Raw genomic sequence first — 18,510 nt, 5'->3', positions numbered from 1 at the left:
CCCCTCTCTCTCCTAAATTGGACAATACACCCTTCACCCGTCTCGCTTCTCTCACCCTCTCTCTCTTCTCTCTCTAGATTTTCTCATTTTCTCTCAGTTTCTCGGGACTTGGTCGACAGACTCACCTCTCTTCGGATCCACAGAAAAAGCTCTCCATTCCATTCCATTCCCCTCAGGAAACCAAGACTCGTTATCTTGTCCCGGAAGGGATTAGATAGCCACATCTGTCGATTGCGTTGGTCCGTACAAATTAGGGTTTGATTAGATTTTTGCTTGGTTTTTATTTCATTGAATTTGATTTTGATTTTTGAGTCTTGATAATACAGGCTCTGGTTCTTTTCTTTGGTGAGAAATTTTGTTTATTTGATCCATATATTGTTTCATTCATTGCAAACCCTAGTTTTAGTTAGGAGATTGGATAAAAGGGGGAAAAATATGGTGGATTGATTCTTACTGTATAGGCCATTGAATTGTAGCTGATATTTTTGAGTTCTGTACAAGAAACTCTGTGAAATTTTTGGTGCGTTGTTTTTGTTTGCCATCCGAAATCGAGGGTTGTCTTGTTGGATCTTTTCAAGCTTTTCTCTTTTCGTTTTCTTTTTTTTAAAAAAAAAAAAAATTAACGGAGAGTCCTAGGGTTAGCGGTTTATTCCTCTGTAGAGAAAATCTAGGATTAAGGTGCGAATAGGATGGCATTAAATTTTTCGCACCGTCCGATCTTCCCGGCGCATTTGGCCGAAGACAATTTGGTTTCGCCCATTAGGATTGCTAATGGGTATCTTGTGGAGGGGATACTAGATAAGAATGGAGATGGGTTCTGTAAGCCGTGGCATTCGAATAGGGAGGTTGCAGATTGCTTTGATTATGGGAGGGATAGAGATGATAGGGGTGGCTCGCAACAGGAGTCAGTGTCGAATGATATTCTTGATCTTTTGCCTTCAGATCCCTTCGGGATGGATATAAGCACTACTTTCACGGCAATTACTGGTTGGCTTGAAGATTTGGAGGTAGATTATGGTGGGTACGGAACAGATGAGATTGGAACGAGTCAGGGGAATTATGAGTTGTTCGCTGGATTGAATTTTATATGGAACAATGCTATGAGATTCCAGGCATTGCCTGGGAAAGCATGGTTGGATGATAAATCTGATATAGCATGTGGGTTTGGTGGGTGCACTGAGGAAAAGGAAGTGGCTGACCCATCTTACAATTGTAGGTTTGGGCCAATCGGTGTTGTGGAAGATGTTCTGAGTTCTGGGAATGAAAATGTTTGTGGTGCCAGCTGTCAAGCTGAAGAATTCCGGGAGTTTAATGGAAGTTGTTATGATGGAGATGGGGCAGCTCCTCATGCAGCTGTTTCTTTTGCCCTTGGTTATCTAGGTTTGAGGGACCTACTTTCTGTTGAAGGGGTTTGTAGATCTCTGCGAGCTACAGTTCAAAGTGATCCCCTTTTGTGGAGGAGTATCCATGTAGACCAGCCATTGAACGAGAGGATTACAGATGATATTCTTTTACAATTAACTAGGAGGGCTCAAGGCAACCTGCAGTGCTTACACCTGGTGGAATGCCCAAGAATTACAGATGATGGTCTGAAGCGAGTGCTTGAAAGTAATCCAAGGTTAACCAAGGTCAGTACAAAAGTTGGCTTTTACATTTGTCTATGAATGTTGTGATCACTTATATCCATTAATTTCTATTGTCTCATGTTCAATCTCCTTAGATGGTTGAATGATTGCTGCACCAATATCTTGCAATTTATGAAATGAACTTTACTTGTTTATTATTACGATAACGTTGCCTATCCATAAAATTATTTATTACTATACTATGAATAAGGATTTGGGGTGTTTGGTCCATGATTCTATGATTTATTTTATATTATTTCCCCTGCTTAGAATTACACATCTTTGGGCTGCCATTTTTTTGGGTAAGGATCCATGATTTTGTTACAATTATTGTCTAAAATTTTTTAATCAGGATTTAAATGTTTCTTCCATAATTGATGACTTACACAATTTTACTTTTATAGTACAAGTAACTTGATACCAGGAACATTACATTTGCGCCACAACCATTCTCTGCCTCCTCCTCCCCTTTTGCCCAACCAAAAAGAGAAAATAGAAAAAAAATAAAAGAAAAAATCACCCTAAAAGGAATGCTTTTGTGCCACTTGAGTTCACTTTCTACAGATATTGCTTTGGCACTAGTAGATGATTGTTCTCAGTTTTGCTTTAAGATGGTTGACAGCATAGTTACATAGTTCTAGTTATGAGAATAACTAAGCCATAATCCATTACAAATTTTTTCATAGTAAGGTGGTGAATGCCATCCTTGCCCCTAAAAGTCGGTGCAAGCTAACCTATGGAATAAGGTCTGGTGTGACATCAGATTATGCTATTTTTTTTGGAGATTTTACTTTTGATTTATGGAAAGAACTTCATTAATGAAAGAAAATTACATCACAACCGATGCAGTGAAATTGAACTAACTATTTCACACCCACATGCTCATGCATATATATTTGTGTGTACTTATACTAATGTGATGCTAATAGAAAAAGGGGAAAGAAAGGCATAGACTAATGTGGAGTTGTAACTTCTATCTAAACTTTTTTGAAGTTGGTTTGAACATGTTCCAATGAAGAACTGAAAGAAATTGTGAATTCAAGTGCATATGCCTAGTTCGATGTTTGGTTGACTCTTGTAGGTTGTTAGATTAGAAGGTCTAATCTATCTTATTCATTTAACCTTTATTTGTTGGTTATCTTAATTCCCAAGTTATTAGGTTGAAACAAATATGTGTGGGTGCACCCTTGTGTCAGGTCTTGTTGTTGATTGGGTTTGTCCATAATTCTAATTTGGAACTGAACCAGCTTCGGTTGGTCCTGATTTTATTAATTAGGTAGGATTGGGGTGTTTGAAGAACTGAGTAGTGCCTGAATTTGATGATGTTGGTTTGATGATATTGGGTTTCAGACTGCACCTCTAAGTAGCACTCTGCATTGATGTTCTGACAGCAATTATCCACCTAAAGTCATTTACAAATTTGATCAACCACCCCACTTCACACTTCCACTCCCATGGCCACTTTATGCCTTGGTACTTAGATTAATTGGAAGCAAAAATTCTTTTCTTTTCATTGCATGCTCTAGGTGCATGTAGCACTGGATCTGAGCTTTGATGTTATATTTTGTTACGCTTCATAATGTGATGAGCTGCTGAATATGTTTTCTCATCCTGCAGCTGTGTGTGCCTGGATGTACAAGACTCAGTATTGAGGGAGTTGTAAATATGCTAAGAGCTTTCCAGTCTACTGGTACGCCGGGTATAAAGCACCTAAGAATTGGTGGACTCTATGGTGTGGCACACAAGCATTTTGAAGAGTTGAAGCTCTTGCTGGGCATTGATATTCATGAACAGAAGAATGCTCACAAGCCTCATTTTTATAATAGGGGAAACTTTTATCTCTTGGGTGACGATGATCGTGCCATTGATATTGAAACGTGTCCAAGATGCCAGAATTTGAGGCTGGTTTATGATTGCCCAGCAGATGGTTGTCAAGTGAAAGAAAATGCTGCTCAGGTATGCAGGGCTTGCACACTTTGCATCGCACGATGTGTTCAGTGTGGACGCTGCATTAATGACGGTGAATATGAAGAGACATTTTGTCTGGAATGGCTTTGCTCAGATTGTTTTAAGCAGCAACCGCAGTGCCAAGAGACTTCTAACTTATGTCTTCATGGCTAGAGACTTATAGTGCTTTTGTCTTCTGGTTTCACATTATGGATGAGAAATTGCGTAATTAGGCTATCCAGATATCAAAAGGAAAAAAAAAATCTGAGGCAGCTGTCAAGCATTATGGTTCCCTTCGTTTGCCATTATTGCCTTGTGATTCAGCTGGCTCTGTTGGATTGTGCCTTTTGATAGTCTTCAAGCTTTGATGTGCTGCCCTGGGAATCAACTGAGCCCAAGATTACTGTTTTTAGAAAAGCAAAAAAAAAAAAAAAAAAAAAAAGAGAAAAAGGGAGAAAAACTAAAAAGGAAAAAGAAAAATTGAAGAGGAAGAGGAAGAGGAAGAGGAAGAGGAAGAGGAAGAGGAAGAGGAAGAGGAAGAGGAAGAGGAAGAAGAAGAAGAAGAGGAAGATGATGGAGAAAAGGAATTTGGAACTGCAGCAAGAAAGTGAAGAAAAAGAAGAGTGTTCATTTTGTTTGCTGCTCTTCATTAGGAACACTCTTATCCTATTAGTACTGATTATTAACCCTGGAGTCTGACAAGATTCAGTGAACAATAAATTAGTTTGCTTTTGGATGATGGAGTGTGAGACTTTCTGGTGAAGTGGAATATGACCTATGAAGCACTATGCATACCAGGACTGATAAGTTGTGGAAAGCAATAAAGGGGCGGCTCAGCGTGTTGTACTGGGACATTGGGTATTTCTAGATATTACATATTATAACTATCAAGCAGATGGCCATTTACTTGTTACCATTGAAGCGATAGATTTTGATTATTGTGTGCTGTCATGCTCCATTGGCACTTGACATGCAGTAATCTTGCTGTTGCTGATGCATGCTGACTGATGTTGGAGCACAGGTATTTTTCTGATGCATGAAAATTTGGGGTGAAACTTCCTACATCTGCAGGACCTCTCTTGTTATGAGATTGGAACTGTGGCCATCAGTGTGCCAAAGCCTCTAATGACCATCGAATCTCTTCAATGTTTTCATTTTATGGCTCCTGGCTTGTGCAGGTTGTAAAAATAACAGTTACTTTTTACGTTTCACACGAAAGATTGGTTTCATACATTCTTGTATGGGGTTTGTACTCAGAATTATTTTTTTCCTTCTGGGGAAAATATTATTTGGGTCATAGCCCTTGTTGTTTGCTATATTCTGGTTTGCATGAATATCTATCATTTTGGTGTAGTCAGGCAGGTGTAGCTCCCTAGAAGTAAGACTCATGAGGCTTATAAGTTGTTGAATACTGTCTTGTGCAAATGCTAGCATCATGAAAGGTTTATAGAGTTAAAGACTATGGATAAATGGGGTTTTTAAGCTTGGATTTGTGTTAGTGTCGCCCAACCATAGGTTCCAAAGAGCGGGGAGGATGTGCAAATGTGATACATGATACATTCCAAACCCAAGTGAGAATGTGCAGAAGCCACTGGTCCCTTGTCTTACAGAGTGATCTATTTTGTTGTATGCATGCATGCTGTTTTGCGTTGAGGGTTATGGAAAGGGTCATTTCTTTTCCTACAAGTTAAAAGACTTTAAGATCCATTAATTAATTAAAATACCGGATGGGGGAGGAGAAGAAGAAAATGCAAGCAATAATGCTTTTCTTTGATAATAAATATTCCTCACCCATTACAAGCCTAAAACTTAGCTTGGGAATGATGAAAATGAAAGGTTTTCCGCCAAACACCTTGTGGGCTAAATCTGGCATCGCCATTTACACTTAAATTTTTGTTTGATTGAACTCTGGATATCTTGTATGATATCAAACTCGAGAGTTAGCCCTTCTCCCTATCTATGAGCAGGTGAAATCCCAATAAATGAAATGAAAGCATACCATTCCAAAAAGAGGTTTGACGTTGGATTGTGGAGGATTTGAGTATGTGAAGAAATTTCACATTTGCAATAGAGATTTATCTCCTCCTTTTATCTTTGAAAATTATGGATCCACTTAAGAGTGTGACTTTTATGTCTGTGTTGAAATCAATTAGTTGTCTTTCCTTTTAGTTCTCTTTGAGGCTCAAACGCTCTTATTCTTTTGCTTAATTTTATGTTAGTTTAGTAAGGACTCATGGCTCTTAGTTTTTTGTCGCCTCTAGGATCGTGTTACGAGGAATGCATAAGTTCTTCTAATGTTTCCATTATAAAACAAACGCCTTTGAACTTGTTGTTTCTACTTTCTCATCTCAACTTCTAATGAGTTGTTGAAAACAAGATTTTGGATTGACCTTACCCTCAATCACTTGAACCACAGATGCCTTTCTCCTCTGCTTCACCTTTTCTATTCTTGTTTCAAGAAATCCAACTTGAAAATCCTATGTGCTTGCGCCCCTGCCTCGATCAACTTGCTCCATCCCCTTCTTCTATTTCCTACATTTGAAAATTAATGACCAATAACATCAACCCCTCTTATTCTTTATGAAAAAATATAAATAAAATACGACATAAAAAAAGATTTATATTTTAAATTCTTTATTCTCAATATAAAAGCCACTAAAATTGAACATAGATATAAGCCAAAAAAAAAAAAAAAACCTTGTTTTTTAATTTCTCTTCGGATTTTATTTTTTTTATTAGCTTTTTATGGTACTTTTTTTGGCAAATAAAATTGGGGAATCATGTGAAGGTGTATTATTTGGAAAATATGGATGGATTAAGAACCTCTAAAAGTGGATTTTATGTGACGTATGTTTTCCAAAACTATCCTCGATAGGTTGCCACCTATACAAGACAAACTCACAGACACACTTGATTGGATGTCAAATGTGCAGTCACATCATTTATCATCATTTCAGCCTTTACATCAAACATGTCATCAAAGATAGTAACATTGTTTTTAAAAGTAACAATGTTGATAACTAAAAGTACCATTGCAAATAGTAAGATGTATCAACTCATTTATAACTCATCACCACTTCAACTTCTACATCAAACATGCTATTGGAGATAATAACAAGTGTTTGGTAGTGATTCTAAAAAACGTTTTTAATCATTTTAACATTTGAATGATAAAATTTTTCAAGTATTAAAAATATTAGAATCACTTCCTATAATCACTCCAAACGGGCTCTAATATTATTTTGACCTAAAGGTAACAATGTTAGCAACTAAAAATACCATGTTAAATAACATGATGTGTTAGCCTCTTTAGTTTTTTATTGTCATTGCTATGACTTTGGCTACGATTATTAAATAATATGCCAAAAAAACACATATTGTACTTTTTAAAAACATTATTTATTAAAAATAAAAACAATTTTAATAGTTTAAAATTTTAATTAAACAAAATGTACTTTTTTTTACATATTTAATAAAAAGACATTATTATTATTATTTTTAAATATCAATGTATTATGATGGGAATTGTGAATTTATATTAAATACCTTAATGCAAATACTTTTAAAATTTTAATTTTACCAGTCTTCAAATATTGATTTTAAAATTAAATACTCTTAAATAATGATTATTACTATTTTTTTTTTAATGAAATTAAAGGTGAGTTAATATTTTCTTTTATATTATTTTTCTTTTTTAGTTTGAAGAAAACAAAAATAACATTGTTTTTTTTTTTTTTATAGTTTTTTGTTTTTTGTTTTATTTTGAGGAAAACAAAAAAGTGTAGATATTGTTTTTTTATTTTTATTTTTAAAACTTAGGTTTAATATTCTATAAAAAAAAAACATAAAAATATAAAAAATAAGATCCATAATATGAAAATTATAAATATAAAAATAATATGAATATGGAACAAAATAAAATATTATATATATTTGAAATCAATATTATTTAAAATATTAGTATTTATTTATCTATTTATTAATTATTAATTATTATAGGTGAATATTTTTATATTAAAAACTAATTTTTCATAATTCATTAATTACATATGATGTTAAAATAAATTTTTAATAAAAAAATGAAAAAAATAATAATTAAATGAATTGTACTTAAAAATAAAAATTGCTTTTTTAATTAAGTAGATTTTAAAAAATAGGAAAACAATGAGAATTATTTTTAAAAAGGAAAATCAAAATTTAAAAATGATTTTCTCAAAAGAAAAAAAAATGGGTGACTTTGAATTCAAGTTGACTTTGAAAGGAAAATAATAAAGGAGGACGAAAGGTAGGTGACAGTTTATCTTTAATTGATTAAAAGATAGTTTTGAAAGTATATATAAAGTTATTATTTTAGTACACGAGAGATTATTTTTCGTAAAATATATTTTGCATAAAACCCAATTTTTAGTTTTCAATTTATTCATATTTTTCAAATAAAAATTTAGAATATGTTTGGGTTTAACACTGAAGAATTATTATTTTTCAAACAGAGTGGTGGTATTAATGTAATTTTGAGAAGATCAAGTGGCATCCTGCTGGGAGTGTTGGAGGGTGGGGGTTTTAAAAGTGAGGAGATAGAGAGCGGCCATTATATGGCGCTCTCTTCTCTGCCCTTCGTTTGCTCATCACCTGCTCCTGTAATCCTTCTTCGTTCCTACGTTTCCGTTTGATTCCTCAGAAAATGATGGAAAATATATATATATATATATATATATATATATATATATATATATATGTATATAAGAAATTTTGGATTTTTCTATGTATTTTGTCATTTGTGACTCTGCAAAACACTAAAACCTCCACTCAACCTGCTCTGCTCACTTTAAGTTTCTCGTCTATGTTCGTTCTTTTTCTCGGGAACCAAGCCCAGCCAAATTGTGTATTTATTTGTAAATATTTATGTTTTGTGATACGCCTCGGTTCTTTACTTCAGAGGTTATTTCCTCTGTAGGAGGGTACTACTTGGTTGCCGTGAAAACCTATGAAGAGCGAAGAAGTTTGAAATTATGAATATCATATTTCTTTTTTTTTTTTTTTTTTTTGGGAGTTGATGAGCTAGAAAGTTCAATCAGCCGAGATATACTTTGTTACTTGGCTTAATTTACTCGATTTCTGATTTATGTGCAGTTTTTTTTTCTTTTCTATTTTCCTCAGTTTTCTCGGGATCAAATAGAGGGAGATTATTATTTAATTTGAAGAATTAACATCTTTAATTTTTCTCACCTCAGAGGATAGCGGTGGGAGCTGGAAATTCATGGCCTCTTAGCTTCTCCGTCAGGTCACAGGTTAGAAACTTTGAATTCTCTGCGTTCCAAAGTTTGACTGGCCTCTATTTGTTTAAATACAAATCAAGAAAAATTTCTGGAAAAAAGAAATATCTCTTTGCACTGAATTTTTTTGTTGTGAAATTTCCGAAGTATTTGTCACATTTTTGTTTCAATCGTGCTTTCTGATTACTTATTGTAGCAGGTAATTTCACAATTGCAACGCGATGGTCATGGTCGGCGTGTATGGCGGCGAAGAAAATTGGTACAGAGAAACCCTATACACTAGCTGAGTGATATGCACTATTCTTTCTTTTGATTATGCTCTTTGTAGTTTTAGTGTAATTAATTAGGGTTTTAAACACTGTCCTAACATTGGTGAGATGGGTGTGCATATTGAGTTGAGTTGTTTGAGTTGTTAGCATTGTGAAGATGCTTGTCTGAAAACCTTAAAGAAGTTATTGAAATTGAATTTCAAAACTAGAAGGCCAAATAATTTTTTTTTAAAAAAAATTGCTCCTTACTAGCAAAAGAGTTGGAAAATTTTGTTTCTTAGTAGCAGAAATGTAAGAAATTAAGAGTAATAATGAGAAGAAGAAACAACAAATAAGAAGCATTTTAGACCATACCATGGTTATGGTCATGGGTAAAATTATCTTTATCTGGGTTACAGATTGTTTTACTTTGGAAAGTGGTAGATGGCACTAGGACTTAATGGTTCCTCCCCCGTAGATATCACTTTTGAGATGCAGACAATTTTTTTTATGCCTGATGAATTCTCTTTGATTATTATTGAAGTATAACCAGAATGTAGTAGCAGTGTGAATACAAAGATGGATTTGGAGTATTTGTGGGAAATAGGGTTAATTTCACTCATCTTCCTTAAGGTTTTGGCTAAATACACCTAATGCCCATTAGTGTAAGGTTTTGTCAAATATCTCCCTTATTTCAAGTTAGAGAGGGGTGAGTGAAAATAATAAATGAGAATGGTAGGAGAGGTATTTGATGAATATTCAAACAATTGAGAATCAAATATATTTAGCTTAAATCTTGGGGAAGGTGAGTGAAATTAACCCATTTGATATAGTAGATATAGCCATGGGCTAGAGTTGTTGTTGTTGTTGCCAGCTGAGCAAAACATATATTGGCTCCAAAACCTATCATGGGATAAATAACAGGTAAAACTGAATAGAATTTGACTTGTAATGGGAGACATTTATTCAGTAGTCTCAAGAAAGTTCCATCTCAAGGATGAAACGGTTAGTGACAAACTAGTTTTCCTTGGTGAAAATACTAGAAAAAAATCTAATTGTGAGTGAGTGTATTTGGTAGAACTTTGGGATAATGCTGAGGGATTAAACAGGAGTTGCAATGTGGAATTTCCACGTGCATGTAAAATGGATTATGCTTGAGGTAGCCAGAAATGAAGAGCTAGAGATTTCAAAGTGGATCTGGTTCTTCCATAGTAGGACCATTCATTGTTCGGAAAACAGAAGTTTGAGTTTTCAGTTGTATGTTGGTGGAGGCAATAGTTGTAAATCGAAAGGACCCACTAGGCAAGTGAATCATTTTGTGACCTGGCAGGTACTATTCTTAAACTTGAGTTTGTTAAAGCCACCTCATTGATGATAACAATGTCAAAGTGGTGGAATGATTATAAAATATTTCTGTGAGATAGTTGCTATTTATATTTGAAATAGCTTATTAAAAAAGGTAAAATATGCTTGAAATACTTGAGTTTCAGTCCATTAGCCTGGGGAGTGACGTGTTTCTTATGTAGAAACAACAATCAAACTAACATGTCACTTGAGCATTAAATTCTAAATTTGAGGACTATCCATTCATTGATCACAATACATGCTTAGGCTAGTTATTTATTTATTTTCTTTTGAGAGGTGATTGGGGGAGGGTTGGGTGTTGAATGAATTGGTTCGGATTATAGGTTTTCTTTGATCAACTTCTCTGATGCATGATATTGTCCCATGATTCAAAATTTGGTATTAATAAATCCAATGGAGCTAAAAGCTCTAAACTGGATACATCACTTCTGCTTAGAGTCATGATGTCCCCTGACTAGAGTGTAAAGCAGAGAGAGTATGAAGAATGGTTGTGAGAGGAGGGTGAGTGTGGTTTGCTGTGGAGTCAAAAATCTTTTGAGATTTCCGTGGAGGAGGTTGGGGAGAAACTGAAAGGTGTGATTGTGGAAAAGGTTAGTGGTCTTTCAGCTTGGATAAGGTTTGGGGATCTTAGTCTTCGGTGGTGCTTGTTGGAAGGGGTGGAAGCTTGCTGCAGGGATGAAAGTTTGGAGAGGTGGAGTAATGGTTGGGAGGAGGGGAGAAGGAGATTTAAGTTGGAACGTAGAGCGAATGGGACTGGGAGTTTCTTATTTTGTTTTGTTATGGTGGAAGAAGGGAAGCGTTTCTCGCTTCTCTTTCCCAAAGGGAGGGATATTCTTGGGGGATGGTCTGTTTTGGCGGAGACCTTAGGTGTTGTTCCACCAACAAAGGCTAGGAGTGTGATCTCTCCTGTAAAATTGTGGAGAGGACCAAGTGAGGAGCCAGTAGCTGGGTCTTTTGATGATGCTCTTAGGAAAGATTTGGGAGTGGTGAGAGATGCTGCTTGGTTGCAGCTAGGAGAAAGTGAGGCTCATGGTAAAGAGGAGTATTTCAGACGGTGTTTGGTTGGGTGGTTTGGGAAGAGCCCCGAGCCTTTCCTGGAGTTGTCGTTGCTGAAACTTTATGTGCTCAAGATTTGGTCTGTGAAAGGGGGGTTGAAGATTTCTGCTTTTGGGGGCACCTTAATGCTATTTGAGTTTGAGGACCTCTCAGAGGCAGAGAGGGTGTTGGTCAGAGGGTCAAGAAGGATTAAGGAGAATTTATTGAACTTGGTTCGGTGGACGCCGGAGGTAGGCTGTTGGCTCAAGTGGGGGTAGCCAAGGAGTTGTGGGTAAGGGTGTTGGGCCTTCCTTTGCATTTGTGGAGCCGAGAGGTGTTTAGGAAGATAGGATTTTGTTGCGGAGGGTTCATTGCTGTGGATGAAGACACTGCGTGCATGGCCAATCTGCAGTGGGCAAGGATCCTGGTCAAATCTGTTGGGAGAGTTGTGCATGGGAAGCTGCATGCGGTAATTGGCAACGGTAGTTTCTCTTTCCTGTTGTGGTGGGAAGTGCCACCCTGTTTTTACTTAGTAGTGCCAAGAAGTTGCAGCAACAAGCTTGGAGTGCCGGAGGACAGGGACGATGGGGTGGGAGACTCACATGCCAGCTATGGTGTGGGAAAGTCTCCGCACCCTCTGCCAACTGGGGATGGGGATGTGCCGTGTTCATACATGAAGAAGTTGATAGATGAGGCCGCAACAGTCAAAAAAGCTGCAGAAGGAGGTGTCGTAGCAGTTGAGGAAGCTGCAGAAGGAATGTTTGGGAGGGTGACGAGAGGGTTACAGCTTTGGTTTGGTCTTTGGGCCACAGCCTTTGGGCTGCCAGGGGATTGGGGAGGAGGCCCAAAGTTTAACTGAGATGGACCCAGCCTGTGCAGGGTCAAACGAGGAAGGGGGGTTTTCTTAAGTTTCAGCCAGGCCTAGGTTCCTTTAAGTTGTCATAAGAGAGGCTTTAAGGGAGGGAAGTCTTTGAAGGGCTTCTGATGGAGAATTGGGGAGCTCGGTGGGGCTTTTCCCTATTGATGAGGTTCGAGAGTTGGTTCAAGGGGGTGGCGAAGTTGCGGTGACTGAGAGGAGGGAGGAGGGGGACGATGGGGCAGCTCCGAGGCTTTTTGGGGTTGCGGTTGTGGATCCTGTGTTTGTGATGACAGAAAGGAAAGAGGAAAGCTGTGAGGGAGATCTGATTGAATGCCTTGGTTCTTGCCTAGCGCTGTTGGTGGACTCACAGGCAGCAATTTCAGATGAAGTTCTTTTGGTGGAGGCAAACAACCACCCTTTTTCTGTGCTTTCTTTTTTGGGTCCTTCGACCCTTGGTTTAAAGTTGAGGGTGCAAGATGGGTCCTTGGAGCATTCAGGGAAGATGGTGAAAGGAATATCAGTTTCGGAGGCCAGAACTGAGGTGGTGGATCCTCCTAGGGTTGCAGGTTTGGGAGGTGTAGTGAAAGGGGAGGAGTTTGCATCTCTTCCCAAAGGTTTTGTCAAGTTCTCCAATTGTTTGGGGTTGCCAATTTTGGGCTTCGAAAAGGAAATCAGCTCTCTTCTTAGAAAACTGGAAGCGAAGAAAGGTCGTGGGGTTAAGGTGTTAGGGGGAGGGCGAAAATCCATGTCCTCTTTGCGTCTTGAGAAGGAAATTTGAAGGCTCAAGTGCTTGGTCAATTACAATAGTGCTCCATCTACAGTAAAAAAATTGGGGAGGGGGGTGGGAACTTAGTAGTAGTGGTCTCTGCAGGCCCCCACTGGTGGGAATTTTGTTCTACAAGGGGTTCTTTGTTTGTTCCAGGAAAGGTTTTTTCTCTGTTTCAGTTTTTGCTAGGGGGTTCCCAGCCCTTGTGGGAGTTGGTTGTTGGTGGGAAGGTGGGTTTGAATCTTTCTCTTCTCTTTCTTGCTTGCCTCTGGACAATATCTGCATACTGTGTGTGTACTTTTTTGTGCCTTTTTGCAAGCTCCTTTAATATATTAAGCTTATTTACCTATAAAAAAAAAAAGTGATTTCCCCTATGAATGTGAAATTGTCGAACTGTCATAGACAAGTATAGATCTGTTGTTATTACTTCTTCCCTGTATGATATCTGATGAGATGTTGGGGTCTTCATGGGACCAACTAAATTTTAAGGAGGCTTCTGCATTGCTTTAATGCTCCTTAATCTTTTACTTCTTATTTGAAACAACCATAAATTTAGAACTGAGAAAGTACTGGCATCACAAATGATTTGGAATGTTCTTTGTTTCAGACAAAGAAGGATGATATGTTGCGATACAAAATGGATAGAATCCCTTTCCTTGAGGAGAAGGTAAGGAAGATACAGGAAGGGGGAAAGCTCTTGACAATGGATATCGAGAGATTATTATTATCAGAGGACAACCGCTTTGATTTTGTGAATGAAGTAGCTGCTGAAGCCAAAGAGTATGTTGAAAACAATAGGGATGAGTATGGGGGGAACAAGAAAGCCATCCTCCACGTGCTCAGTAACCGTGTGAATGATGCTGGGTTTTATCGCCCAGATGCGTACATGGAATCTGAACCCTACAAGCCCGGGCCTGGTTATCTAAAAGAAATAGAAACATAATTTTGAAATGGATCTATTGTGTTATCTAAAGCTGAAGGCTGAAACTTGTAATATCTTTTTGACTGCTATTTTACTTGAATCTATGTTAAGACTTGAAAGGAGAGAATAACTTCATGGTTCTGCTATATAACAGCTTCTAAGGCCAATTCTAGCCATATTGTTGCTTCTGCCCATTTTCTTTCGGGCAAAATTTTGAGTGTAGAAGGGCAATTAACCCTAGCCATTTGTATTGTAAATTGATAATTCAGTACTCACAGCTATAAACTACTTATGATGCCCAAAATTTTATTTGAGCAGAATCATAAAAAAACAAAAGAACAACTCAGGTTCTCCTCCATTGGAAGAAGCAATTGACAAAAGAACTTATGACAAAAACCTCATAATGCATGGACAGAGGGAAAACTGAGTTTGGAAGGTTCATAATAATGAAGGCAATTGAATGCCTGCTGCAGTTAGTAGTGTTGATTATTTGTTGGATTTCTTGACCAGCTCTTTCATCCATTTGAAGTTGAGTTTCTTCTTCCCAGATCCACCCTTGCTAGATCCATCCTCCTTCTTGCCATCTTCTGCTGACGGTGGTGGAGGATCGGGGGTGTTGTAATCCCACTGATCCGCCCAGGACAGCCCACCAGAATCCATCTCTCCTATCTTTGATGCATCAATTCGTTGGGATATCAAGAATTGAACAGCTTTAGGCTGTAGATATTCATTGCAACTGCCATTTACTTAATTTAACCATTCTCATATTACCTTTTTGACTCTGTCTCTCATTTAACTCTTTTAAGGTCCATGGTCACGCTACATTTCAGGAACCTCTTTGCCATTGGATTGATTGATGAATGCCCCTGCTTTGGATGGCTCTATTTCCTGCCTTTTTATGGCCAAGGTCATCCTATGGGTTCAATCTCTTCATCATATGCCCTTTTCAATGGGTTACTCATCCCCACCTGATGGGTCAAGAGATGACTAAAATAAAAAAATAGGAATCAGTGCTGGCCATCAATAGGAAGAAACATGATGAAACAGTAAATTAAGTAATGAATTGGGAGTAATAAATTTACAAGAGCCTGTAAGTCAATGAAGGAATACATGGTTGAACCAGAGGAGAAAAAGGAAACTCAAAACAAGTTGGGTTGCTCTTTCATCTGAAAAATTCGATATGACTCGCAATCTCTCTGCACGACAATTTAGACTCAGCAGCCAACTTTATGCTCTTACTAATCACCAGTCCTGTCTGTTTGTGTGTTGATGCTGGTTTATACAACCTGGCCTCCTCCTCCTTCCCCAGCAATAGAGCTTCCCTAGCAGGGACCACATTTTCCCACCAGAACTCGCGTAAAATTCCATGTATCAGCTCCCAGTAACTGCGGTCTCTACATACATGGAATATTGTGCTCCCATTTGGTGTCCAGCAATACAGATCAACCCATTCTCTACCCATTATCTCCATTTGACCCTGCACCTGAGGCATGTAATAGAAAGGCATAGTAGACCAGGGAAGACCCATCTCAGGCTTCCCTTTGTTATATGGGCACTTCACTTCTAGGATACCACCACCTGGGAAGCACCCAAGAAGACCATCTGGGGAAGCACCAAGCCAATTGAATTGCTCCTCTGAATGGATCGCGAACCCTAACAAGCTCACATCACGACCTGTGATGCTTTTGTACTGCTCTATAGCTGCTGCTTCATTGAGCATGCCCCACTCCATGGCACTATTTCTAGAGGCTTCTATGGATTGTACATCTGATGCAAATACTTTCTCATGCCAGAGTTCATGACGACGGTTGCCTTTCCAAAAGCCCAGTGCAGTGCTGAAAGTGCTTGTTGTCAGCTTGTCCCTGCGCAGGGCAAACCATTCTTCTGAGCGCTGTGGCAGATTAGATGGGACAATCTGGGAAGATGCCAACACAAGTGATGAAGGGGATCGAATGATGAGCGGGGGAGTTGAGGAGTTAAACAGCGAGGTGCATGTGGAGAAGGTTCTGAAAATTCCATTTCCATGCAACTTGCACGGAGGAAATGGCGATGCTGCTTTATGGTGAATGGTACGAAACCCAGTGACATAGGCATTGCTCATTCTTGGAAGAATCAGGTCGATAATAGCAAATTATGCTTACTAGGAGGGTCCTACAAAAGTCACAAACTGCAAGAGAGATTAGTTGAAGAAACAGGACAAAAGAATCAACAAAAATATACCATTGAATTATAATAATAAAAAAAAAAAACCCAGAAACTGAATTTTTTGGTAATTCTCATGAGTATAAAAAGAGAGAGGAATCACATGAAAACACAATAGAAGTAACTGCACTTTTTTGTTTTTTTTTTTTTTGTTAAAAGTATTGCATATTCTATTCTTGCTGGTGGCTGACCAACATTTCATCCTAATAGAAGTCATATTTCACAATAACTTTATCCTTTTTTTTTCCATAGTAAAGAATCAATTTCAAATTTAGCATATTCAATGCTTTTTCCCAATCCATGTCTTATGTAAGAAAGAGGGTTACACACGCCTGAATACCCACACAAGCATACTTTAGAGTTTCTCAGATACTTGTGCAGAAAGCTACATATGCACAGAAGAAAAAGATAAAAAAAGGAATAACAACAAAGAAAAAGAAGGAAAGAAAGAGAGAAGTACGCATCATATAAGTGCAGGGTTCTTAATCACTAGCAGATATTTTTCTGACAGGCTAAAGAATTTGGGTTCTGAAATGCCAACAGGTACATTTTTTTGATAGTTTAAAGAATTTTATCAAAAATTTCCCATAGGGTCACATCCTAGTACCATTCTCACCTACATAAGTTCTTAACTGCAGGGTTCTGATAGGATTTAGTCCATTAATATTAGTACAATCACACCCGCAAATAATGTAGCATACAATGAACATGTGTATCAAATATGAACAGCACCATAGCATGATCCAAACCAGTACCAAAACTCAATCAACAACATCATCCTTGACCCAAAAATGTTGTAACAAATCAATGCATAATTTTTTTGGCAGCTCCACCTGAAACTATGACAAGACACTTGGAAGGCTCATTTCCCATCCAACTTTTGCTGATCCATACCAGATGCAAGTTAAGCATAAGCATTATGCTGGGGATGTGGGTGGCTGAGCAATCGGTGGACTGGAAATACACACTAAGAATCGGTTTTGTGGAATCAAAATTACTACTAGACACTGTAAAATGCAGAGAACCAAGAATTTAAAGTTCGACTCTATCATGTAATTTGATATGGCTATCAACAACAGAAGTTAAATATCTAAAACTGGAAGGCCTGTCAAACATTCACAATAGAACTTAGGTACATGGAAATTGAGCTGAAAAAAACAAGAATTAATCCTCAATAATGAAATCAAACAACCCACAAAGGAAGTAACCCATGAAGTAAACATTTCCAAAGGCGAATCCAAAACCCATGTTTGGTTGTCCAGAAACCTGTAGAAATAAAAAATGAAACTTCGTATTTTTTGGTGTTAGCTCGAACGAAAATGCAAAATACACAAGACCCAGAATTTCTTTTCCTTGCTTTCCTGAGATTTCTCAGCAACCAAACAGAGTGCATAGGTGATGTATAGGAGGGTTGAAGAAGAGGTGTTTGTTTATATACCTGAAAGAGACTTTAAGCACAAAGCACTTGAATAATATCAGTTCTAGCTTCTTATTCAGATTTGCTGCGAGTAGAGACTGAATCGAAGATTTCTTGGGCATTAGGGTTTTGCTCCCAAGCCTTGATTGGGTGGGAATATCAGACCATCTGGGGGACTCTGGCCTATTTATTTATCCGCTCAAATAGGCCAAAAAAAAAAAAATCATAAAGTTCTGTTTGGAACTGTTCCCGACAAGTTTTTTTAATAATAAAAATCACATTTTAAGAGTGTTTATTAAAAAAAAAAAAACTTTTAAAAGAAATATTTGATTATAAGGAAGGGATAATTCGCATATTTAGAAAAATAATTACATTTATTGAAAATAGCATCCATAACTTTATTTTGATAATTGATTTGAGTTAGCGGTTAAAAAATTGTTGAAGGATATTTTTATTCAAAATAAATTATTTTCTTCCTTTTTGCTCGTTCCCTCTAATTATAATCAATTTTTCTATAAACTTGGATTAGTCTTTTAAGAAGGCAACGAAAGTAAACCTAGAGAAGTCATCAACAATCATTAGAATGTATTTTTTTCTCATCATTACTTTTTGTCCATTTCAAACGCATAAGATCCATATGGAGCACGTCTAGAGGTCTAGAGGTATCGATGTTCTTAACCTCTTTGTAGTGTTTAGCTTAGCTTTACTACAAACCAATGAAGCTTTGGGTTATCTATAATTCTTATCAAGCGTAGACTAACTTCCCATCCTTATTTGACTTTACACGTGTTAGAAGATCACAAGTTTTTTTAGATATGCACTACCTTCTTCATCAACTCAAATTAATACGA

At 37.3% G+C, this 18,510-nt stretch overlaps 3 protein-coding genes across 5 annotated transcripts; 2 read left to right on the top strand and 1 right to left on the bottom strand.

Moving 5' to 3' along the window:
- The first annotated feature begins 28 nt into the window (after nt 1-28).
- LOC117922698 (F-box protein SKIP14) lies at nt 29-4,028 on the top strand. Its single transcript, XM_034840882.1, has 2 exons — nt 29-1,628; nt 3,243-4,028. The coding sequence occupies exons 1-2, from the start codon at nt 690-692 to the stop codon at nt 3,744-3,746; spliced, it is 1,443 nt and encodes a 480-aa protein (XP_034696773.1). The 5' UTR covers nt 29-689; the 3' UTR covers nt 3,747-4,028.
- A 4,103-nt stretch (nt 4,029-8,131) lies between these two features.
- On the top strand, nt 8,132-14,280 carry LOC117916612 (protein PLASTID TRANSCRIPTIONALLY ACTIVE 7). 2 transcript variants are annotated; one of them, XM_034832742.1, is made up of 4 exons: nt 8,132-8,209; nt 8,804-8,860; nt 9,045-9,104; nt 13,726-14,280. In XM_034832742.1, exons 1-4 carry the CDS (start codon nt 8,165-8,167, stop codon nt 14,059-14,061), a joined length of 498 nt encoding a protein of 165 aa, XP_034688633.1. In that variant the 5' UTR covers nt 8,132-8,164; the 3' UTR covers nt 14,062-14,280. The 2 variants fall into 2 exon arrangements, with proteins under 2 accessions (XP_034688633.1, XP_034688624.1); XM_034832733.1 differs by having other exon boundaries at nt 9,042-9,104.
- A 784-nt stretch (nt 14,281-15,064) lies between these two features.
- LOC117916596 lies at nt 15,065-17,826 on the bottom strand. 2 transcript variants are annotated; one of them, XM_034832714.1, is made up of 2 exons: nt 17,681-17,826; nt 15,065-16,207 (listed from the first exon to the last, which is right to left on the bottom strand). In XM_034832714.1, the coding sequence occupies exon 2, from the start codon at nt 16,139-16,141 to the stop codon at nt 15,203-15,205; it is 939 nt and encodes a 312-aa protein (XP_034688605.1). In that variant the 5' UTR covers nt 16,142-16,207; nt 17,681-17,826; the 3' UTR covers nt 15,065-15,202. The 2 variants fall into 2 exon arrangements, with proteins under 2 accessions (XP_034688605.1, XP_034688613.1); XM_034832722.1 differs by having other exon boundaries at nt 15,065-16,191.
- Nucleotides 17,827-18,510: the final 684 nt, after the last annotated feature.

This window comes from Vitis riparia, chromosome 1, assembly GCF_004353265.1.
Source record: "Vitis riparia cultivar Riparia Gloire de Montpellier isolate 1030 chromosome 1, EGFV_Vit.rip_1.0, whole genome shotgun sequence".
NCBI classification, from domain to species: domain Eukaryota; kingdom Viridiplantae; phylum Streptophyta; class Magnoliopsida; order Vitales; family Vitaceae; genus Vitis; species Vitis riparia.
The sequence above is the reverse complement of the archived record's forward strand: the minus strand, read 5'-3'. Positions and strand labels throughout refer to the sequence as shown.